The 24,802-nt window shown below is 38.7% G+C and overlaps 2 protein-coding genes across 6 annotated transcripts in view; both read left to right on the top strand.

The window, feature by feature from the left end:
- LOC121944260 (tight junction protein ZO-2-like) overlaps positions 1 to 3,426 on the top strand; it is a 99,679-nt gene extending 96,253 nt beyond the window's left edge. For 4 of the 5 annotated variants that reach the window (XM_042487997.1, XM_042487996.1, XM_042487999.1 and 1 more), the window contains one exon: positions 1,584 to 3,426. In XM_042487997.1, coding sequence (XP_042343931.1) covers positions 1,584 to 1,728 — 145 coding nt within the window. In that variant the 3' untranslated portion in view covers positions 1,729 to 3,426. The remainder of the gene's footprint in view (positions 1 to 1,583) is intronic. The other variant, XM_042487998.1, reaches the window with a different exon arrangement.
- A 6,471-nt stretch (positions 3,427 to 9,897) lies between these two features.
- Positions 9,898 to 24,802, top strand: part of fam189a2 (family with sequence similarity 189 member A2) — a 35,199-nt gene continuing 20,294 nt past the window's right edge. The window contains 3 exon segments of the mRNA XM_042488387.1: positions 9,898 to 10,529; positions 16,506 to 16,562; positions 23,540 to 23,650. Of these exon segments, the coding sequence (XP_042344321.1) occupies positions 10,248 to 10,529; positions 16,506 to 16,562; positions 23,540 to 23,650 (450 nt within the window). The 5' untranslated portion in view covers positions 9,898 to 10,247.

Raw genomic sequence — 24,802 nt, 5'->3', positions numbered from 1 at the left:
TTTATTTAATAATTTCGTATTTTAGTCGTTTACAGTAGTTTTGAGGAGATTCCAAAATATCTAGATACTTATCGTGTATCACGATAAAGCCATATTGCTTTGCCCTACTTGTAAAGCAATTTCAGTGCAGCACTGGCATGGCCAACTCTCCCAGTAACAATACCAACTACCATAAGGAAAGACAGGTATTGAATGTAAATACATTAAAATGCTTTTTGGAGAGAAAATGATTAGAACTTTAAGTTTATGTTGCATGTGAAGCAGATCTAAGAAACTTGCATGCATTCAGTATATGTGCAATAAATTGTGAAGTGTACTGAAGGATACATTTGCAATACAGTGTACTGCAGAGTACATCAAAGAGGATATCTGCTGCGACACAAACCTGTGAAAACGCTTAGATAATGTCTGCTTGAGCTCTGCAGGAGCTTTGTCAGGTCTGAGTAAATGCTGTATTTAAAATGAAAGATCATACAAACACATGCCATGCATTGTGCAAATTTTGCATTCATTTGCTTCCCAATCAAGACACTGGTAAGAATTGCTTAACCCTGTTCATGTTGACTTCAAAACAGTTTAGAAATGCAAAAAAAAATTCTAAATGCGATTCTGCGATTAATCGTGATTAAAACATTTAATCGTTTGACAGCCCGAGTTCCAACTGTCTCCAATACAACATACGGTATCAGCTTGACTATTATCTAGAAATGATTTGCGTGACATACCACCATTATGGAAAAGTCAGGATCACCAAATTAGAATGTATCATCCAGGGCCCTTGAATATCTGTTGCAAATTTCACAGCAATCCATTTAATATTTGTCAAGATGTTTCTCACAAAACCAAAACTGTCAACCTGATTGGGTTGAAAGATGAAAAGTCAGGGATGAGCAAAGTTAGAAAACATCATCTGGGAATTATGTGTCTGTACACCATTTCAAAGCAGTCCATCAAATAGCTGTTGAGATATTCCTCATAAAATCAAAATTGTTAGCCTCGTGGAGGTATCAGTGAAAAGCCAAGAAACTGTTAAGCCATAAGGAAACATCATCTGGAAACCATGAACGTCTTTACATCATATCATGACAGTTCATCCAACAGTTGTTGAGAAGTTTTGTCTAGACCAAAGTTGTTGACCGACTTTGATGCCGAGGCTGGTGAAGCACAACTTAAACTGAGGGGCCATCTACACGGCAACGGTTCTTGCATTAAACTTGTTGTTGTGTTTTCCCCTTTCATTCACACGACAGCGGCGTTTTAGGGGCCTGAAAACTCAAACTTCTGAAACCAGGTTCCAGAGTGTAATCTTTTGAAAATGCAACTCCTTCTCCTTCTATGGTGTTGTATGGTTACATCGATGACTACTGGAACTGGCATGCATACTATAGCGTTTTCAATTGTGTTTGCGGATCTGTGTACACAAGGTTCATTCTCCCAATGTTATTATATGTATGCATTTTCTTATTTTTCTTTTTGGATGAAAGGAAAGACATTTCTGTTTTTTTATAGGGCTGTTCTAGTCTAAATATGGCCTAAAAGTGTGGCAGGACTCAGTACAGCCTTTATTATTTGTGTCCCTCCAGCTCCAGCTCCCGTCCTGAACCCCAGACTGCTCCATCCTCCAAGGAGGGACGTCCCTTCTACCCCAGCGAAGAGGAGGCAGGGGAGGAGGCAGTGCCAGGATACTACACCGCCACCTCCTACCAGTACCAGGACACCCAACTGTAGGGTCAGCACACAGCAGCTGTATCAGCCCTCAGCCTCCTGGACATACATGTACACATGCACTGCATATGCAGTCTATTTACACACATACCATTCCATCATGCCCTGCACAAGTAAGCTGCTGACTTTGAACTGACTCTTGCTTCTTTGATACTAAGAAGAAGAAAAAACTTTTCTTTTTTTTGCTTCATGGAAGTTAAAGCTATTTGTTCTATCCATTTGGATAGGAACACACACCGTCTTTACTTTTTATGTTGTATTTGATTGTTTCTTTCTTACGTACCACTTTTACTGGTCAAAACTGATTCGGAACCACTTCTTTTCTTGCCTATGCAACTCTTCAGTTTGTGCACAGCAACTGAAACCTATTGCCACGAGTTTTGCCCTCACAAAAACCTCAACAAACCTAAAAACCACAATGCGCTTTATCACATCTATCCCCTTCTTTTTTAAGCTCCTATTATTGCCAGCTATGATCAACAAAGGTTACGTATATATTATTACATACAACATATATATGTATATACGTATATATATGCATATATACATATATGTATATATGTACGTATGTATTTAAAGTAAAGTGTTTATACTCTGTCTTTGCATTCCTTCGTATATGACAATGCCTGTGTATACATACAGTATATATCTATATATATACATATATATATATTCTATCTAGTAACACTGGAATTTGTTACAATTTTTTGAAGTGCCTTTTACTTTCTTAGATCCATGAGGTTCGGGTTGTCTTTCCTCCGCCCCTCAGCCACCCAGCCGTACTAAAACCTCTGCTGCTGTCAAGCTTAAAGGGAAACCAGGGAAACAGTGACACCAAAATCTCAATGCTGTCCCACACACACTGTACTGTCTGCTGTCACCTCCAGTGACGAAACACACCCACAAACATACCGTGCACTACATGCAGCCAGTCCTATCTGCCATGGAAGAAAGAACAAACACTGTCTGATCTCTAGAATCCAACCAAGACTATCAGTCTAACACCAGTTTGAAATTAGAGCTGGTCAAAGTTGTAATCTGTAAAGGCCCAGTCACCTCAGCATTAAAGCAGCCAAATTTGATGGCAAAGACAATTAATTTCAATGGAATTTGCAAAATTGGCAGACTAGTATGCAGGGATGAAGTTGCCTAAACCTACACACAAGTTTAATTTTGAACTTAATAAACGATTGCCATTGCGACTGTGTTAGAGAAATCTTTTAGCGCTGATTGTCTGTTTTCATTTAGGTGCAATGCAATCTTGCAGATGCCACAAGGAGCACTAGGAGCAGGCAGAGGAACACAATTTTTTTTTTAGTTACCGACAAAAACTTTAACCATTTGTAATGGTGAATGGAGAATCAGAAGATCCAAAGCAAAATGAGTTAACATTAGCTTTTTAGCTGTTTTACATTTTAATATACCCTCCTCTAACAGAGTAAATTGCTCCACTAAAGCGGTACAGATTTTATATACTTATGAGACTGAAGTCTGAAGAACAGGTATGTCTCTTAACTGTAAAACTACTGTCCTATTAGTAACCAATCAACTTACAAAACTGAGCTAGTTAGCCATTTAGCTAGCTTGGGAGAGCAAGCATGACTGTGTGCCACTATCGTGTAAGCTTGGGCAGTATCACAATATTACAGTTTACCAGGGTATTTAGAAATCCAGAAGGTATGTTTTTCAATACGGGCATAAATACAGGCACTTCTCTTTCTATTAAACTAATTGTATGTAGTGCACAGCATGGACCACCAGAGCTCAGTCTTCGGTCTGTACTGGTGGAACAAGCAGCTGAGTTGAAAGACACCATAACACCTAGTGGTCAAGGGAGAAGCTACATGACTGTAAACAGCTGGTGGCCTGCAGGCAGAGAGACACCATGGGGAATAACGGCATGTTTTTACATCTAACTTGGTGAATTAAGGATTTATTTAGACCAAACCAGAGCTGGTGATTGTTGGAACAGTGGAATTTCTAACTATATTACTAGCAAGAGTGACCAAGAGGGTTACTTTATTAGAGTTTTATTTTGTTTGTAATGAGTTTGACTGAAGTGTGTTTTATGATGAGCTAATGAGACAGTTAAGCCTCGTCAGTCTTCTGTGACCAAGAGAAAGTTGAATTCACAAGGTGTACAGTTGTATTTCTCTATTTAATATGGATAGGTGTGAGACTATTACTTTTCTTAATGTTTATGGGTTTCTATAATGTATTTATTAGTTTGAAAAGCTGAAAGTAAGTAGCGCACTCCCCGCCGGGTGTAGCCAGCATACTTATACCATAGACCACAGTGAAATTTCAGGAAGGTATGAAATCTCACATACCGCCCAGGCCTACTATCATATTTCCTGGCAAGCATATTATTGACTTGGGGTTGCCAAATGGCAACGAGGCTTACTCACCACATCATCCAATTCTCTTAATACATCCAAGAGTTAGCCTGCTTACTACAGAATTTTGTTAACTCGTCCTGCGAGCAGTCACTGCGTCTCCCAGCTTTTAGCACTGTCTGTGTTACTTCTGCGTGCAGTGAACCTTGCTGTGCCACATTCTGGTGTGACTGGGCCTTAAGTTTTTTTCTCTCTTATTGTTGCTGTCCTTGGTGCTCAGCGTTGATTGCTGTGCTATTTTTGCACTGAACCTCCCAGCCAAAAATGATTTGCTAGTCTTAATTGTGTGGCCACTAAGGTAATGTCTTTTGTCTTGGAATGTTTTGTTGATGAAGCCCCTGCAGGTGGTGCCCTCTTCTCTTCTGTCTGTTGAGCCATGGTGGCTATCACTGCCTATGCTAACAACCCTGTTCAATGATAAGGTTGGTGATATTCTTATTTTTTTTCTTATTATTATCAAATTCAATGTGCAGACCCAAAACAACAATGAATGTGTCTTACTAACAAGCGAACCTGATATATCTTTTTCTTCTGTGCCATAGAGCTCCAGTGTGTTCAAAAACTATAAGCGACCAAAAACTAAAACCCCAAATGTGGATTAATCCACTGCTGAAAATATTTCCTGTGAAATGCACTATTTCCTCCTGTCTGAGTAACGTTTAAAAAAAACTACAGTTACCATCTTGAAAGAAATTACTGAGCCCTTTACTTTATACTTTAAATTACTTTATATTATTGAGCATTTAAAACATATATATATATTTATATATATTTATGTCTGCAGTAGGAACCAAAAGGTATTTAGAAATAGACTCACAGTGTTGATTTTGGTCTTTATGAGACAATAAGAAGACTATGGAATAACACCAGCCTTATCTGTCCAAAGCCTGTTAAAGAACAGCTTCCTATCCAGACTGAATAAGGGGAGCAGGACGAGTCCTCTGAAGGTATGAATGAATAAACTCGGGCCAATGAGGCATATTGCCTAGATTTTGACGCAGAAACACACACACACACACACACACACACACACACACACACACACACACACACACACACACACACACACACACACACACACACACACACACACACACACAAAAACCTGTCCAAAATTGAGAACAGCAAAAGCAATCTTTAAGGACATGGCTGAATCATTTTTGTGTCCTGTCATTCATCCACAGATGGAGAAACAAATTTACAATAGTATGCACTCAGAGGGAAAAGTGTTGTAAAGGCCACATTTTCCAAACCGCAGAGATGTGTGTTCTGCCCTGGTCTTGGTGTCTGTATTTGAGGCAGTCAGTTGTATTTGACCCAGGCTCCATCGTCAGTGTGAATGCGTGGTGTCCCACATGTTTCATATATGCTTGATTGTATATCTCAGTTCACTCTTTACCTCCACACATGAGCTACAAAGTGCTTATCGTCCGAATCCAAGTGCTAATAATGGACGTCCCTCACCATGGACTGGCATTGAACTTATGAAGTATTCTGTACTGTGTCATGGCAGAGGGTTATACTAAAAACAAGACAGAGAGAATGAGAAGAATGACTGGACTGTGTCTGCTGAGTTTTTCCATGTTTTCACCTTAAGACACCAAATAAAACAAAACGTCTTAACCACACGTGTAGTGTATGTGCTGGAATCATTTTCACAAACTAGGTTTTTACTATCAAGTTGGTTAGTTTAAATCATGTCACTGAAGCCTCATGGTGTTGACTGCAGTATAGGAAGGGAGGTAGATTTATAGAAGTTACACTAGTCCTTTAAGGATGAGTTGATTAAAATCAGCACTTACAATGAAGATTCCATCCAGTTTCTTGGGCATGTTGCTGCTGGAAGCATCATTCAATTTCTGCAGTGCAGTCTTGTACCCCTATGGCTCCCACCAATGTCTGCCCATCCAGTGCAATAGCTTGATCCATGATGTCTGGGGTTAACCATTTCTCTGTGAAAATTTGTGTGGAGCAGTCCCTGATCTTCCGTTGCTGAGTGAGCCTCAATCTCATCTCATCTACTTTATTCTCTTGTGACCAGACATTAGCCAGAAGAAGGCTTGGAGGAGCAGCTCTCAGTCCAAGTTGGGTCAGCCTCGCCCTGATGCTGGCTCTCCTCCCTCTCTTCTTCCGTCACTTTTGGTTTTGGTTTTCCCCTCTGGTCTGACTGGCTGCTCCACATATACCGTTTGTGGGAATCCTCTTGCGGTCTGCTGTGTTCAGTCCAAAAAAACCCAAAACATATATATATATATGTGTGTGTGTGTGTGTGTGTGTGTGTGTGTGTGTATATATATATATATATATATACATACATACATATCTATATGTATAACTGAATCATTGTCAAAGGATTTTCTGCTAAACACAAAGTCGCTCTCGATATATATATATATATATATATATATATATATATATATACACACACACACACACACACACACACACACACACACACATATATATATATATATATATATATATATATATATATATATATATATATATGACATACACATATATATATATATGACATACACATATGTAGATAATAACTTTTAGTTCTATGACTTATTCATGCACTAGATTCTAAGTGTGTTCAGTTTTTACCCACTTGTAAAAATACTAGCCAGATGGTGGGAGCACAGCAAATTAATGGGAAATTATTTTGTAAATGGATAATCTTAGAAAGGAGAGAGATGGTTGGACAATGACTAGAATATTAACAGAAAAATAGGGGAAAATGTCCAGAGAATATATAATATAAATATATATATATATATATATATATATATATATATATATATATATATATATATATATATATATTAAATGAATTTTCAAAGAACTTATATTTACTCATAGGACTAGTATTTACTATCTACGTATGTAAGATGAAGCATTTTGATATGAAAACTTGCATTTTTGATTTTACCAATTATTTTGTATTATAAATACATGTCTGTCATTTGTAAAAATCAAATAGCTTGAAAATTGTTTGAAAATTCAGTGAGTTATGATGACATTAATCATTGATAGACCTGCCTCCACTGTCTCATGCAGCAAGTAGGCACGGCTGCCACTGACACAAGATGGCAGCGTTCCAATGGACTGGAGGGATGAAGGCGTAGTCTTTGTATATATGTCTATGGGTCGTGGCCTGTGATTCAGTAGGTAATGTCATTGCACTGACTGCAAACCACAAATTCAACGTTGTACCCAAATTTATTTAAGATCCATGTCACAGAGTGTAGCTGCAGGAGGCTTTACACTGTAGTCAATTTATGAAGGGACTGATTAACTGTCAGATAGAGAAGAACATTTGCAGCAACATTGTGGCCATGGTGTGAAAACAAAATCACTCAGTTGCTTAGAAAACGAATTTCTTTGCTTAAAATACATGGCCAATAAACACTGCATCAAAAAACACGAAGAAGTTAACTTCCGGGTCACACCAATAGGACAAATTAAATATTAAAATCAACCGGAATTGTTTTTTGTTTTTGTTTGTTTGTTTCTGATTAATGCACAAACAACAAAATTGTACAAATTGTTTTTTCATATTTCGATTTTGGATTCTCAATTGAATATTAAAAGAATGAATGATACACGGATTTTGCTACACCAAAATCACAGACTCATGGGTAAAAAGAGGTCTGCAGCATCCCTTCTATAAGGTGAGGGCATGTTGTCAGCAGAGATTTAGTGGTGACAGTGTGTGTGAGCCTCTCAGGACACAGCCAGGCCACTCTGTTGTCACATTTGTTACAACAGTGAGATCCATTATTGAAGATTTATGACTGCTGCTGGCACAGTCCAGGAACAACATGTGAAGGTTACACGTTATTCATGCGCAGGAAGCTATAATAAATCAACATGGCAGATTGTGGTCTCAGAGTTTTATTCAACCTTTCATTCTTTGTCATTGGGAATAATCAAGTAGTTGAAGTAGTTTTTTGTACCTAAATTTAATCAAATCTTAACTACAGAAGAGGCTGTTGTATGCTGGGATTAAGATTTGATTTGTGCTGTATCTGTACTGCATGTTGTTCTGTTGCACTGGCTGTGAAAAGTGTCCCCCGGGGAAAATAATTTTATGTGCACTCTCATATATTTAACTGGCCGTACAGTGAACCAGGACAAACAGTTTTGCAGGATGTTGAATGTTTTGCTGGTCAACTCCCCCAGCTCTGCTAACACAGCAGTCATTATTAGTGTGTTTTAGTTTGATCATGTTAGGCCACTTAATTTATTGAAATATCTTATCCTTTTCTCATTGGCAGTTAAATTCAGATTGAACTGCATCAATACAAATGCGAAACTATTAGGCTCCTGTCTTAAACAAAAAAATAATAAAATCTTTCACATACTTGCCATCACACTTGTAGTTACAGTGCTCTGTGTAATGGTGTCGTAAACTCACACCATGTAAATTTTTATTTTAAGATTCAGTTTTTTTCCAGCAATGTCTTCATTATTATTATTAGTATTATTATTGTTGTTGTCATTAAAAAATATTCATTTTAACAACATTCAAAAATACTGACTTTTAGACTGTACACAAATGATATAAAAAAAAGGATCCACAGTCAGAAAAAATAAAAACAAAATAAAATAAAACCAAATTAGAAAAATGAACCAAAAAAACAAGAAGATTAACAAAATTTACAACAACCAAAAGCCTTGATTATTGTTTACACATGTCCTCTAACAAAAAAGAGGCTAACACAGAAACATCCAGTATGATGGATAGCACCAAAAGAAAATAAATCATAGTCTCACATTAAAATCAGGCCTTTCTTTGCATATCAGTTACAAGATAACAAACCCACTGGCTTTGAGATTAGGGAACCAGAGGTGTTGAAATGCTAACTCATTTCCGGGCTTTAGGACTCATTGCTGGCATTCTCTATAGCCAGCAAAATGACTGTAAACACTTTTGGATTCATCCTCAAGCAGCCATGAGAGGAACTGCAGTTTTTGGCACCTCTATATTGACTTTATTTTTCAGCCTCAGAGGTTGCCACTTACAGCAGACATAATATTAAACAAATTAGTACAATATCTAAATATTTAAATATGTATAATATGTTGAGTGTTTAAGTGCACAAAAATTTAAACGTAAAAAATACTCTAGTAGACAATTAGCACTAATATGTTAATATTTAAATTATATTACGGATAAAGTGCTAAATGTGTAAAATCTAAAACTATGCTTTATGCTACATAAAATCTATAAAACTAGTATGTAAGTTTCTAAATATAAAAATATAAATATGTGTGCAATTCTACAATGAATGACAGAGATATACAAAAGTAAGAATAACAATAATGATACAGACAATATATACAACATGTGTCACATGATAAATATAGCCTTCATTCAAAGGTTGGAAGAATATATTGCATATTTGAATAAATGCACCAATGATTGCTGCTGAAATCATTTTTTGCAGTTAAGACAATGATATAAAAAATTATTGCAACTTAAAAACCCTGTTGCACATTTTAAGTATAATAAATAAATAAATCACAGAATTTTAATTGTAGATGTGTGTATTAAGTCCAAGTGCCAGTCTGTTAACCCAGAGTGTAAGGCACTCTGAAGGAGTTATTGAAAATATACTTGATTGGGTCCTGTATTAGTGATAGGGGTTAGGGTGCCCTTTTTAATCTCAGCTCGTGCCCTTCTCAAGTTTGCGCCCGGCCCTGATACAGTGACCCCTCCTTGCGTGGTGAACAAACGGGGACGGCTGTGTTTAATACGTGTGTTACGCCATGCAAGGCCTCACGTGTGCTTTTTTCTTTCAGGATGTATATTGAAGATTTCAAGGCGGTACCCGTCCTGTTTACATGTCTCACATGGCCTGCTGTGCCCCTCCCCCGGCCTGACTTTTCTCAGCCCGCTGCCTAAATATGTGAAAGTCAATCTAAGCGCAGCCGCTGCTCTCAGCTCAGCTCAGCGAGCGTGTTATTTAAAACTGGACACCATGATGGCAGGAGCAGCGAGCAGCTCCACTCAGCTCGGCGCAGATCCTCCCTGTAACCCGTGAAAACGTCGCTTCTGTGGACAAACTCGAGCTCCGACTGATTCTTCGTTTGTTCGTCCTGCCCGTCGAGCTGCAGATGTCGCTCCCAGTGGTGCTGCCGGGCTCCTGCTGTCCGGTTATCGGGACTTCGCAGCTCGCCGAGCCGCCTTACCGTAACCGACCCCGCGGCTTGTCCGCCTCCTCCCGCGTCGCCGCCGCCGGCGGCTCTCGGCTGCTGCTGCCCGGGCGGCCGCTGCTCTCGCTGGGCTTGCTGCAGCTGCTGCTCGGCGGCTCCATGGTGGCGCTGTGCTTCGGAGCCCTGTCCCTCAGCAACTCTCCCCCCATCCGAAACTCCTGTCCCTTCTGGGCTGGCTCCTCGGTAAGTTCAAGCTAGCTTTTTGTGTCACAAATGTATAAGGCACTTCATGTCTTATGACAGGTGTGCCTAACTTAACACAGGCAACATACCCTTCCAACAGTTCAAAATATCAGCATACTGATGCGAATTAACCCTACACTGGCACAACAAAGGTGTTTTTATATCACTGTTTACCACTTAAAAATGAAACGAAGAGACAAACAAACGCTGTAGCCTATATTGCAAAAGCACATGAGCTGTAGCCACTTTGTCTGGCTTCCATTAATACCATGGACACTGTCAGCCAGTCAGGGATATGACATGAGACTGTGTCAGATGATTCCTCACATATGTTACTGTCACAGCCACGTGGGAGTTTGATGAATAGTGTTTCACTGTAGTGTGAGCAAACAGGTCCCTATAAAACAAAACAGAACAAAATGAAAAAAATCCTCTGATGACTTCTGATGTTAATTGTTTGTGCAAATTTGACACTGTCCTAATGGGTTTTGTTGGGCAAGTTACTCAAGAAGTGCAACAAGTTACTTTATGAAAAGTCCTTATTTGACTATTTTTGTCTCAATAACCTCCTCCTATTTTCAAAAAAGTGACCACAACCTGTTTAGTGAGAAACTGAGTCCACTTTATGGGAACAGTAATAGTGTGAATGCTGAATCAAGCCATTCTGAACTTTATATTTACTTTTCTGTAGATTTTTTGATCAGCTACTCCTCCTACATATTTTCAAATGCAGCAACCAATCAAATGTCAGAACATCAGGCTATTTAAGGACATTCATGTTTGCATTCAGTTTTGCCTTCCCTTTGTGTTTTTTGAAAGTATAGGCTCCAAAGCATTTCTCTGCACAACCTCTGATGTTAAATAGTTTCAACTTCCACCTTTTGACAGTGTTACAGTTCAGATTCCTGCTTTTCTCTCAATGTATTTCAGCTCTCCAGGTAATGCAGTTCAGCTTCCAAATTTGCCATTTTTACAATTTAGTTTCCAGGCTTTTCATCAGCACAATAAGCTTTAACAAGGTTCCTGATTTTTTTTTACGGTGCTTTACAATTTCAGCTGTCAGCATTCACACACATTTTTTTTTTTTTTTTTTTTGCAGAAAACACATTTTCTAGTAAACCTTACACTGGGGGAGTCAACAATCTTCCAAACTACATAAATAAGAGCATGGCAGCCTCTTAAACCTGGCAGGATACAGAATATGTATAGTGTCCCCTAAATTTTTAAACTTTTTTGGGGGGGATACTTTGTAAGAGAAGCAAAAACATAAAATGTTGCAGATCACCACATTCAGGCTGAAGTTGTGTCCAGCTTCTTGTTTTGTTTTCTCAGCCCTGACATATGAAGCAAGGTCCTAATGTTCAGAAGTGAAACAGTGTTTATATCCCATCAGCAGAAGCTTGTCAAACCTTTTATCAGACAGTCTGTTTCTTTTAGAGGTGAGCACCAAACCTCCTTATCTGAAAAGCTGCTCCACACGTGTTAGATGGGTCGGAGAGTTGTGCTTGTAAATGTTTTTCATGTTTGAGAACTTGTTCAGAGTCTCGTCCTATACTCTCCTGACCTCAAATACTCCCTTTATTATTTTTCCACCAAGTCGTCCTCAGACTCTGTGTCAAATGCAGAAAATGTTGATTTCATCATGCTAGGCTGATGTAGAAACAGAGGCAGGCTCTCCTGCAGTTGTGCAACACTCTGCTGTCAGAAGCTCCCCCAAGAGCTCTCTCTCCTGTCCTCATCTCTCAGCTATCAGAGTTTAAACTTGGATAAAAAGCAGCTGCAAGAAGAAAATGATTTTAATAATATAGACTAGTCACTGTAGACCTAAACATTGCTCCCTCCCATGTTGGATCCAATTCACAGATTTACTTTTGTTATTGGCTAATTGTTGTCACTTTATTTGCTTTTGCTGACTGATGATGAATACTGCTCTGATAATTGTAGTGATTGCTTTAAAAACAAAAATTATATTAATATTCCTTGTGTTCATGAATGATGTAATGTAACAAATCAGCCTAAATGAATTAGCAAAAAATTAGAGGTTTAGAAATATAGACATGTTCTCACCCAGAAGGCCAGCTGTCATCCTTGAGAGGATGTCTTTCTAGCCGTGGTCCTTGACCTCATGTATTTGGCCGTTGGTAATAAGGTGCCATAATGACAGTTATTCCCTTGTAAAAAGATGGTGCAGGACTCCTGCAGGAATTATTACTCCTTGTCGTTGAAGCATTTGATTCAGAGTTTGACGCACAGGCTGTTGAGTTTGTTTAGGGGAATTTCGGTGATTTTGAAAACTGCCTCATAAAAGGAATTTCACCCTGTGGGTGATGGCACCAGTAGCTTTCAGCAGCTCAGTTCCTCCAAATATTTTGATGCAGCTGTAGAATAACTTTTCTTTGGTCCAAAGAGCTGTGCGTTATAAGATTGTCGTATACACAGTCTTAGTGTCTGCATCGCAAGTTAGGTACACGGATCAGCCAAAACATGAAAGTCACGGACAAATGAAGTGAAACATATTGATCATCTTGCTACAATGCAATGTTCTACTGGGAAATCTTGAGTCCTTGCATTCAGCTTGATGCCACTTGACGCAGTCAATCCAACCAAACAGCGATACAGACCAAGTACTCCTTCTCATGGCAATGACAGTGTGCCATGCCACTCTGCATAAATGGCTCAGTATTGGACCAAGGAATGCTCAAGGCGTCCACCTGACCTTTTAATTCCCCTCATCCCATTTAAATGAGGATCTGTGGGATGTCCCAGTATTCCAGAGGTACCCTTAATCCACGGTGGGGTCTCCTTGGATCAGACTTAGCTCTAACCTGTCAAGGTATGAGCGCAGGACCTCTGGGGGTTTCCTGTGGTGTTTAGCTGAAGAGTTGGTTGCCGATTCTTTGAGTCCTGTGGGTTGTGAGGTTGGGTACCAGCTTTCCCCACAAATTCTCAATCAGATTGGGATCTGGGCAATTTAGAGACACCCTGAGCTCCTTGTCATGATCCTCAGGCCATTCCTAAACAGTTTTGGGGGTGTTGATGAGGTCAAAGAGCTCCAGCTGCATTTGTAGTTTAAAGAACAACTTTATCGGACTGACGTGTTTCGGCTTGTGGCCTTCATCAGGGTCATAAACCAAAATGTGTCGGTTCAATGAAGCTGTTCTTAAAACTATAAGTGTTGCTGGAGCTCTTCGACCTCATCAAGACTTTCCTCATTCTCCATGCACCTTGGATATTGGTGAGGTTGTGGTAGACGCCTCCAGTCTGCGTCGACAGTTTTGGAGGTGTAGCATGGCCTATTGTCTGGCTAGGGGAGCTACTTCCATTGGGGAGTGCTGCTGCCATGAGGGGAAGCACTGGGTCTGCATCTGTTTTTGGGTGGATATTGCCTCTGTTTCTTTTAGAGGTGAGCACCAAACCTTCTAATCTAAAAAGCTGCTCCACACATGTGTTGGATGGGTCAGAGAGTTGTGCTTGTAAATGTTTTTGGAGTTTGGGAACTGGTTCAGAATCTCAGCCTCTAGTCCCCTAACCTCAAATACTCCCTCACGTCTTTTCCTTTTTCCGCCAAGTTGTCCTCAGACCATGTGTCAAATGCAGAAAATGTTGATTTCATCACACTTGGCTGTTGTTGAGGAAACAGAGGGAAGATGATGCAGATGTGCAGCACTCTTCTGTCAGAAGCTCCCTCACGTGCTCTCTCTCCTGTCCTCATCTCTCAGCCAGTTTAAAAACAGCTGGCAGCTGCAGGACGAAATCTCTTTATGCAGCTTTTCGCTGTAGACCTATATTATGGTTCCTCTCATGAGGGATCAATTTCACAGATTTGCTTTTGTTTTAGGCCATTTATTGACACTTTATTTTAATTTTCCGTTGCAGTGATGATGAAAATCAGTTTTTTTGACTATTGTCACCTGAGTAATTTTAATGTATTTCAGTAAGAGCTTTCTCTTGTTGTCGCAATTGTCGCAAAATTAGCTGCCCAAAAAAAAAAATAGCCAAAAGATGAGAGGTTTAGAAATATGGGAATGCCTTCATATTGACATCCAGAAGGCCAGCTGTCATCCCTGGGAGGATGTCTTTGAAGACATGGTCCTTGACATCATGTCTTTGAGGGCAGGTAATAAAGTGGCCTTGAAGGTGTCCAGTGCTGCTTTAAGCGGCTTCATGATGGTGTGGTACTCCTGCAGGAATCAGTACTTTTGCCCCTGAGGCACTTGGCTCTTAGTTTGATGCACAGGCTATTTAGCTCATTCACTGGAATTTTGGTTATTATGGAAATGGCCTCATAATGGAATTAACACTGGTTGTTAGGAGGGATGGGTACCGAGAGCCATTATTAACTTATCGGTACCGATAACCTCCGTGACAAACGGTGCTGCCATTTATGACATAAACTGTGTAACGTTCATTAATTCTAACGTGATTCCAGCATATCTGGCAGCCTGCCCCTTCATGATGATGGCAGCTGCCAGCATCAGGGGATGACATTTGATGTTTATTGTTGTGTTTCGGCTCACTGTGGTCATACAAATCATTAAGTCGCCCAGTTTGTGGCAAAAATAAAACAACTTTAATTTTTTTCACAGCTTTTCATGTCATGTCTTTATTTTCTGCACCAATTTAAAGAGAGTAGTATCCATAAGAGTATCGATAAGCAGCACCGGTATCGGGTTTGATAAAATCCTAACAATACCTATCCTGAGTTGTTAGCTGTCTAGATTTCAACAATGGTGGAAACCAAGTCTAACTCTCTGAGTCTGGCGTTCGAATTTGATTCCATCACGGCACATTCTCTGTTAAGGTAGCTGGTAAATGTCTCTCTGTTGGGCTTGACCCTGCTCTTTACGGGGATTTTCTCTGGAATGTGACAAAATGAGGGTGAAGTCAGTGGAAATAGGCACCATCTCCTCAACTGTCAACACTTTTGTAAGCGTTACCCCCGACCCTTCAGAATGGTCACTGTTTGAATCATATGGCATGAAAGATAAATCACATGTCCACGAAAAATCACGAAATCTCCTTTGAAGTGAGTGTTGCTGGTTAAATTCCTCCCATGGTCCGCCAGCTCATCTTTCTCTCTTTCAACATCTCACTCTACTGCTCCTCCGGTCTTTGGAGAAGATTATATTCCCTCACCTCCTGCAGAGAATCCCCTCTCTGCCCGTGTTATATATCTCTATAAATCCAAAGCTATTAAAGGATAAAGCCTATCACTGTCCACTCCTGCTCTCCAGTCTCTGTTGCTGCATGCCTGTGTTTCACACCACGGGTCACATGTAGTTAGTGCGTTGGGCTACAGTACAGCAGTGATTTAGTGGTTCTGCAGTATGCTTCGCAGTAGACGAGCATGGCAGTTGGTGGAGTGTATCATGACTGTAGCACTTCGAAGCTTTCACACTGACAGTCAGCAGCGGAGAGAAGAGGAAGCAGCATGTTATAATGTTTTCATGCTATAACATGTCTTAACATGTTTTCATGTTATTTCATGTGACAACAAGATGTTTCATAATTTAACCTGTAGATTTTTTTAAGTAATTGAACAATGTACTTTTTTTACAACATGATATGTTTAATGCTATTACTTTCTAAGGGGTCAAGTTATTGCATGAAACTTTTCATGTTATAATAATATAAATAAGTATATAGTTTTAACAAGATTTTTGTTATAACATAAAACATCTTGTGAAAACATGAAAACATCATCTTATAACATGAAAACATCTAAACAAGCAAAGTTTCTTGTTATAAGATGAAAATACCTTGTTTTAACATGAAAATGTCTTATTATAAAAGGAGAATATCTTTTGAAAACCATGAAAAAACATCTTGTTGCAAGTTATTTTGCTTATTTTGTAATGTATTGCCAGTCAAATGTAAAATGAATAGTGTTAATAGTAGTGAAAAAATCCACATATTATTACTTTTTGGTAGATAATTGTATCTTTATGAATGTCATTGTCCTCCGTTTGTTTCCAGGTCATCCTGTCAGGCATCGTAGGCCTCACCACATGGAGAAGGCCCATGCTGCTGCTGGTAAGGGATATGCTCTTTGTTTCTTCCACAAAGCACCGATTACACTGATTATGAAATCAGATCCAATAGTTAACCCTTTGAACCCTGAGCACATTAGCTTGATTTCATTCAAAGACATGGAAAAAGGCAATGAGGATCTTAAAAAGAAACACAAAATAAGTAAAAAGTTAAAAGAAAATTACCTGAGAAATGGCAAATATATAAAGACACAATTATTATAAGAATTATTATTAAAATAATAACTAGAGTTTTCCAAACCAACCTTTTTTTTAAAAAAAAAAATTATGTAGATAATATTCTAATAATTGCTTCCCCTCTTTTTCTCACCTTTGACAAATTTCTTGCGTTTTTCCATGACATTTCTTGCCAAATTGCAGTTTGCATTTACCCCCATGTTTTTGAAAGAAATCAAACCAATTTGCTCATGTTTTGGAGGTTTAAATGCTCTTGAAAGGCGTCTGAGTGCAGCACAACAAAAGTTATGATGGTCCAGGTTTCAAAGGGTTAACCCTTAAAAACCTGCAATGTCATCAGTTCTTTGGTGCTGTGTTTTGACACCTTTCCCAAGCTTTTAAACTTTTAAAACCTGGGATGATTTTTGGGGTTTCATTCAAAAACAGGCCATCAGTAACTTTGCATAAAATGCCCTGCAAACTGCAAGAAATTCTTAAAAGGTAACAAGAAAATTGCCTGAAAATTAGCTAAAAACTTATATATAGAGAGAACGTCATTTGAAAATAATTTTTAAAAAATCCTAAAAGAAATTGCTAGAAGTTATATGTAAAACTGTGTAATTATCTATTTATAATTAAGTTACAGAAAAAAAGATATTATTATTTCCTGGTTATTTCCTGTTCCTGACACTTTGTGCCAATTTGCACATTTTTTGGTAACCTTTTTCCAATACATTGCTAATATTTGAGTCTTTTCTCATTGCTTATTGCATTCTTTCCATGTTTTTTGAAAGAAATCAAGCTCAGGTTTCAAAGGCTTAAAAAATCTGCTGGTTGAGTTAGCTACACTGGTGGTTACCATGGCAGAAGCAAATGTAAACAGTAAACAGCAGTTGAGCCACTTTGTCAGAAATCCAATGAGCAGCTGGTGTGTCTGTTTACAGTGCAGCCAAACAAACTCAGGTTGTTTTAATAAAGAAGTCAGATAATAAATACAACCTCTGTGACTCATGCTGCACACATTAGCCCCTTTCACACAGCCTGCTAAAGGCGGGAATGTTGCACCGTTATTCTGCCTCCCCGGTCTGTAAAACGGTACAAACACAGAGTGGAGGGACAGTTTTTCCGCATTTAAGCCAGCAGCGGAGGTAGTAGTGATGTCTGATAAAAGATGTGATGTAAAAAGCAGCTTGCAGCCGTTAGCAGATAATTAGCTAGATAAACAGCAACCAAAAGAAAAGCTCCGCAGTGGAGACAGTGAGGTCTGGGAGCTCCTCATTCTCTGAGACAGCAAGCACCACGGCCATCTCTGTTGTATTAAATGTCACACCTCTTCTGCTACTGGAACACTGGCATTCTGTGTAAAATCACACACCAGGACAGCATGATCACGGTAATGTTTGGCTCTGTGTAGAATAAGCAAAGCTGGTGTAATAAAGGGACTGTGTTGGTCTGTGTTTCAGCAATATTGCGGGATCTCTGTGTAGAAAGGGATATATGTCTGTATATATATATTTCTCTATCTATCTATCTATCTATTTATATCTATGTATATATACACACACACTCACGTGTATATATATACATATATATGCACATATATGTATATATATTTATGTATATGTAAAGCATGAGAAATGCAGTACAAAGTGCTTTTAATACAAACACATCAGCAAGGCAATTCAGTATAAATGACATTTAAAAACAATCTAAAACAAAAAAAATTACAAATGAAAACAAAGTGCGTAAAATCCTAAAATAGTTTGATAAAATCATCAATTACAAAATCATTTAAGATAAAACATTTTAAAAGAATCATCAGTCTGATCTATAAAAAGAAGAGTTTTAGAAAATCAGAGCTGGTTAAGAGTGAACAAGTGAGTTTTTAGCTTTCTCTTAAAAATATTTAGTGAGCTCTTCAATGTCAACAGGTAGTGTGTTCCAAAGTTTCGGGTCGCAATTGACTAAGGCGACATCCCAGATTTTCTTTTGGCTGTTGCTGGGAACCTCCAATAAACCAGCAGCAGGTGTTCACGAAGGCAAATTGTTTACGCGGAAGTTAGCAACATAGCTTGGTCCGAGCCCATTTAGAGGTTATTAAAGGAGGAGGAAGTTGAAATCAATTCTGAATGTCACAGGAAGTCAGTGCAGAGCAGCTAAGACTGGCCTGATGAGCTCTGTCCTGGCTCTGGGTAAGAGCCGAACAGAGTTTTGAATGAGCTGAAGTCTCTCGGTAAATGGAGCTGGTTATGTTGCAGAGCAGTTGCCGGTGTGCAGCTTGTCTCCAGCAGCTCGCTGTAGCTGCTCTTCAATCTTCCATCACTACCTGCAATATTTAAATTGATCTGCGTCATAAAATGTAGAACATTACTCTTTCTGCTTTGTACACGCATTTTCAATGATTCTACTAACACTATCCTCAGTGCAAATGCATTGTGTTTCCTGTGACTGCTTCAAAATAAAAGCCCACCGATTGTTCAGTTAAGTCTATCAATGTGAAGCAGTAGCAGTAGGACATGTTGTGGAAGCTTAAACAGTGAGTGAATACATCTCTGATTCGTTTGATGGAGAGTGAACAGTAAACCAGGGCTGGGGAACCTTTTTCCTATTAAAGGCCATTTCAATTTTTATGAAGTCCTCAGAGGCCCATACAAAATTTATGAACACATATGATGCAATGATTATAGATTTTGACAGTATGAAAAACCACAGTTATCACGGTTTCATGATTACTGCAAGTAAATTACACTCCTTCACAAATTCACTAATTCACTCACCGCAAAACAACACTGTCTCTGTCGGTCTGTGGTCTTGTGAAAGCTGATTGTTGGGCATCCTGACTCCGACGAAGAGCGTTGATTTTATCAACTCTTCCCTCAACTCATTCAATTTAGCATGTTTGGAGATGTAATGATGCTTGAGATTGGCCTTTTTCTTCACTGCCAGCTCCACGCCACAAACTAGGCAAAGTGGTTTGCCTTTTACTCCGACAAAGAAATAATCATTTGTCCATTTCTCCTGGAAAATGCGGCATTCTGCAGCCAACTTCCTTTTCTTGGCACTCGCCATGACGCATATCACTTGTCAATTCATCCCCAATGTTATCGCACGATGGCACGTACCCTCACGTCACCTCACGTAACGTGAGTAACGTAACGTAAACAGTGACGCTGATCAGATCACATTTCACACAGTCACAGTGGGTTATGTGTTGGATTGGTTCATTTCAGTACCTTGTGTGTGTAAAGGCAATTTAAAACCATTAACAATAATATCTACCTTAGACATATAATTACTGAAAATAAACAAATCGGCCCTCACTCATTAATCAATCATATTTTGTAAAATATTATTAAGGTGGACCTGTTTTCTGAGTTTCTTTTTTAAAATTATTTGAAAAGTAGAATGTTTAAAGGAAAAGTGAAGGAGCACATTGAGTATGTTTACATGCACAAAATAGTCTATTGTCAGTTTTTACCCTTATTCCCAAAAAGGCAGTGTTTCTACTCAGCTGTTTGCATGGTTAATGAGAATAAATATTTCTCTGATATTCCTGTTTTTTTTTATATGAAGCCATGCATACTCTGACTTATTTGCCCTAACCTGTCGCTTAACACATCAAATATGGAGAAGTGAAACAGCTGAAGCTGCTTGTCATTTTGCTTCTTTGCATCAAAAAAGTTTTTTTTTTATTTTTTTATTTTTTTTACAATTTCTTATTGTTCGTGGACTTATACAACCATGTGAGCCCAGCCGTATACGTATTCCGAAATGGTATATGTTGTTTATATGCACACTGTAGGTCAACTTAATTATTTAAACTTAAGATATTTGCACTGTAACTATACTTCCGAAAAACTGTACAATCCCTCTGTTGCACCTTGTGTACATACTTTTTTGTGTCCTTTATATTCTGTTTTGTCATGTAATATATTTAAATTGCTTCTATATTTTTTATCTTACAGTGCCTATCATAAGTATTCACCCCCTTTGATGTTTTACCCTTTCATTGCTTTCATAAATCAATCATGGTCAATAAAATTTAGCTTTTTTAACACAAAAATTTATTGGAAAAAACTCTTTAATGTCAAAGTGAAAACAGATTTCTATAAAGTAATGTTAATGAAAGAAAATTATATAAATGAAAATAATTGTTTGCATAATTATTCACCCCCTTCAAGTCAGTATTTAGTAGATGCACCTTTGGCTGCAATCACAGCAGTGAGTCTGTGTGGATAGGTCTCAATCAGTCTTGCACATCTGCCCACTGCAATTTTGCTCCATTCTTCTTTGCAAAACTGCTCAAGCTCTGTCAGGTTACGTGGGTATCGGGCATGAACAGCCCTTTTCAAGTCCAGCCACAAATTCTCTATAGGATTGAGGTCTGGGCTTTGACTCGGCCACTCCAGAACATTTACCTGGTTCTTTTTTAACCATTCCTGTGTAGCTTTTGCAGTATGTTTTGGATCATTGTCTTGCTGGAAAATAAATCTTCTCCCAAGTCGTAGTTCTCTTGCAGACTGAAAAAGATTGTCCCCCAGGATTTCAGTGTATTTTGCAGCATTCATTCTGCCCTCTATCTTTACAAGCCTTCCAGGTCCAGTTGCTGAGAAACATCCCCACAGCATGATGCTGCCACCACCAGTGGGGATGGTGTGGTTTTGGTGATGTGCAGTGTTTGGTTTCTGCCAAACATGACGTCTTGTCTGATGGCCAAAAAGCTCAATTTTGGTCTCATCAGACCAAAGAATCTTCTTCCACTTGACCATGGAGTCTTCCATGTGCTTTTTGGCAAACTCTAGTCGAGATCTAATATGACTTTTCTTTAACAGTGGCTTTCTCATTGCCACTCTCCCATAAAGCTTTGACCGGTGAAGAACCCGGGCAGCAGTTGCTACATGCACAGTCTCTCCCATCTCAGCAGCTGAAGCTTGTAACTCCTTCAGAGTAGTTGTAGGGGTCTTGGTGGCTTCTCTCACTAGTCTCCTACTTGCACGGTCACTCAGTTTACGAGGGCGGCCTGATCTAGGCAGATTCACACAAGTGCCATATTCCTTCCATTTCTTGATAATTGATTTCACTGAACTCCGGGGGATGTTCAGTGCCTTGGAAATTTTTTTGTAACCATCCCCTGAATTGTACTTCTCAATAACCCTTTCCCTGAGTTGCTTAGAGTGTTCTTCTGTCTTCATGGTGTAATGGTAGCCAGGAATACTGATCAACCACTCTCTGGACCCTTCAGACACAGGTGTTTTACAACTCAATCACTTGAAACACACCCACACCACTCAGGTGATCTTCATTTCACTAATTGTGAGACTATTGGCAACAATTTGATGGACCTCTATTGAATTAGACCATTAAATTAAAAAGGGGGTGAATAATTATGCAAACAATTATTTTTATTTATATAATTTTCTTTCATTAACATTACTTTATAGAAATCTGTTTTCACTTTGACATTAAAGAGTTTTTCCCAATAAATTTTTGTGTTAAGAGAGCCAAATTTTATTGACCATGATTGATTTATGAAAGCAATAAAAGGGTAAAACATCAAAGGGGGTGAGTACTTATGATAGGCACTGTATGTTCTATTCTATTTATATTCACTATTTTATTCTTTGTTCATGTTAATTGTTTTGCACTGAAACACCAAGTCACATTCCTTATATATGTAAATGTACTTGGCAATAAAACTAGATTCAGATTCTGATTCAGATTCTGATTCTAAGATTCTGATATGACCTACATCAAATTCAGAATATCTTCATGTTTGAAATAATAGGGGAACATTTGTGTGCTTGAAGCCGTAGTCGGTGTCTGAGAGAATCAACGTGAATGGTCTATGACGGCAGCTCTGTATTTAAAAATAAGCAATCACTGAGAAAGTTAGTCGACTAAAGGTTGCTCTCTTACCTGGGCTGCCACACTGAGCCAACCCTCACTGAGTTTATGTCAATATTTTGTTTTTAAGCTCCATTTACCCCGTGCACATGGAAACACAGCATTTCAGATGTATTTTCAAATCCAGTCTTCTCCTCCTATAATGATTTTAGGGCCCACTTTAATATTAACACACATATATAATGCTCTTTTCAGAGCTATAGACTATAAAAAATGTTAACATTAATATGATTTTCTACTTTCATTGAGTTCATTTTTTAACCAGCAGCGGTTCTAATCATAAATGGCAAATATTCATTAATTTTCAGAATTTAACCATTTAAATGCCAGGTTTTTGTCATGATGACACTGCGTTTTTAGTGCTGGTGATTATATATATATGACAAGTGTGAAGAGAGTGGTTTAGGTGTGGGGGCAGACATTTCGGCGAAGAGTTGGTTTATGATCTCTTTGAAGAGAACGGGTGGGACTATTTGCTTCTTACTCCTTTTCAGACATAAAAGTAGATTAAAAGTTGATAAGTTGATGAAAGATAAAGTTGATTCATTTTGCTTATTGAAAATCTGTTCAATAATAATGTAATATAATGTAATTATTATTTTTGTTTGTGTATTTTATTTACTATTATTATTATTATTTTAATTGTTTAAAATAAAGTATATTCAAATCACATAATTGCTTCTACTGCATCATGGGATGACTTGATTACAATTGGACTGATGATGTCATCTCACCTCTGTGTTTACATACGGCTCATATTTTGTCTCTCACCATTTGTTTAACATCCTGTTTCTGAAATCTCTTTTCACAGAATATGTCCACAGGCTTAGACCACAATAATCCATTTTCCCTTCCTTTTTCATCCACACCCCCCTCCTCTCCCCATCCCTCCATCTCCAGGTCAATGTGTTTGTCCTGCTGTCTGTGGTGTGTGTGCTCCTAAATCTGGCTGGATTCATCCTGTGCTGCCAGGGAGCCCAGCTTGTTTCCAGTATGACCAGCTGCCAACTGGTGAGACTGTTAGCTGTTTGTCTCTGTCTCATCATTTGTAGATTTTTCTGTATCTTTCTCCTTCACGGCGTCTCTGCTTCCCTTTCTTCCTCCAGTGGAAAAGTCAATAAGAAATGACATCATGCTTATCCATGTGATGTATTCTATGTTGAACCATTTTACTTTAGGATGTGAAATATCAGTCAAAATGTCAGTAGGTTACAAAGAAAATAATTTTTTAATCATTTGGGTTGGAAACAAACATGGGCTTTGAGTTTTTTTGGATAACAATACAAAGTCCAAGATCACTGATAGCCAAGGGCTCACCAAGGAAACGGTTTGGTAACTGTTTGCTGTGGGCTGAAGGTCGAATTAGTCGTGTGTTTAAAATGAAATGAGTCGTGAACAATCTGAAAAAAGCCAACGCATTTTTTAAGCTCACTTCATCATAATGAGATGTTGTTTTCTGCTGCCTCTTTGTCCACTAAAACCTCATTCCCACTGCACAAAAAAATGCTAGCATCTAGCTTTTTAATGCAATGAGAATGCGTACAAATGGCATTCACACTCAGGATAAATGACTCAGTGGTCGCAGTAGACAGGTTTTTATTGCTTCTGGCTTCCATCGGCATTGATGGGAATACAACACTCGGGTGAACCCGCTAATTTCTGCCCCTTAACCAGCAAGAATCGATGACATGCGCTAATTACCGCAACCACTAAATGTTTTTAAAAGACTTCTTTTCCTACTGCTGTCGAATGTGTTTACCTGTGCTCCTGCCTGTCTGTGACGTCACGAGGACACACCAACAAAACAGCCCGACAGTGATGAGTAAGGGCCTTGTGAATCTCAATGCAACGTGGTACACAAAACAAATACATAAAATAAGTGACATCCAAACTGTTAAAAAGGATAAAATAATAAGTACAGCAGCACCATGAAAATGAGTACACTGATAAATCAGAACGCTTAAAAAAATAAACACAGTAGAACCTGAGGGGGGATCAGCAGCAACATCAGCGACCCATGTGCACAAGTATATAATGAAAACACTGTTTTACAGCCCCATGATTCAAATCAGAGTCAGATCCTGATGCTGAGGAGGCAGACAGCTTCAGGGTATGAGCTGCTCTGAACTCTGGTTGTTCTTGTCTTAATGTGTCTCAGTGTTT

The sequence above is a fragment of the Plectropomus leopardus genome, chromosome 6 (assembly GCF_008729295.1).
Source record: "Plectropomus leopardus isolate mb chromosome 6, YSFRI_Pleo_2.0, whole genome shotgun sequence".
In the NCBI taxonomy this organism is placed as follows: Eukaryota; Metazoa; Chordata; class Actinopteri; order Perciformes; family Serranidae; genus Plectropomus; species Plectropomus leopardus.
This window is presented reverse-complemented; position numbering and strand designations above follow the sequence as displayed.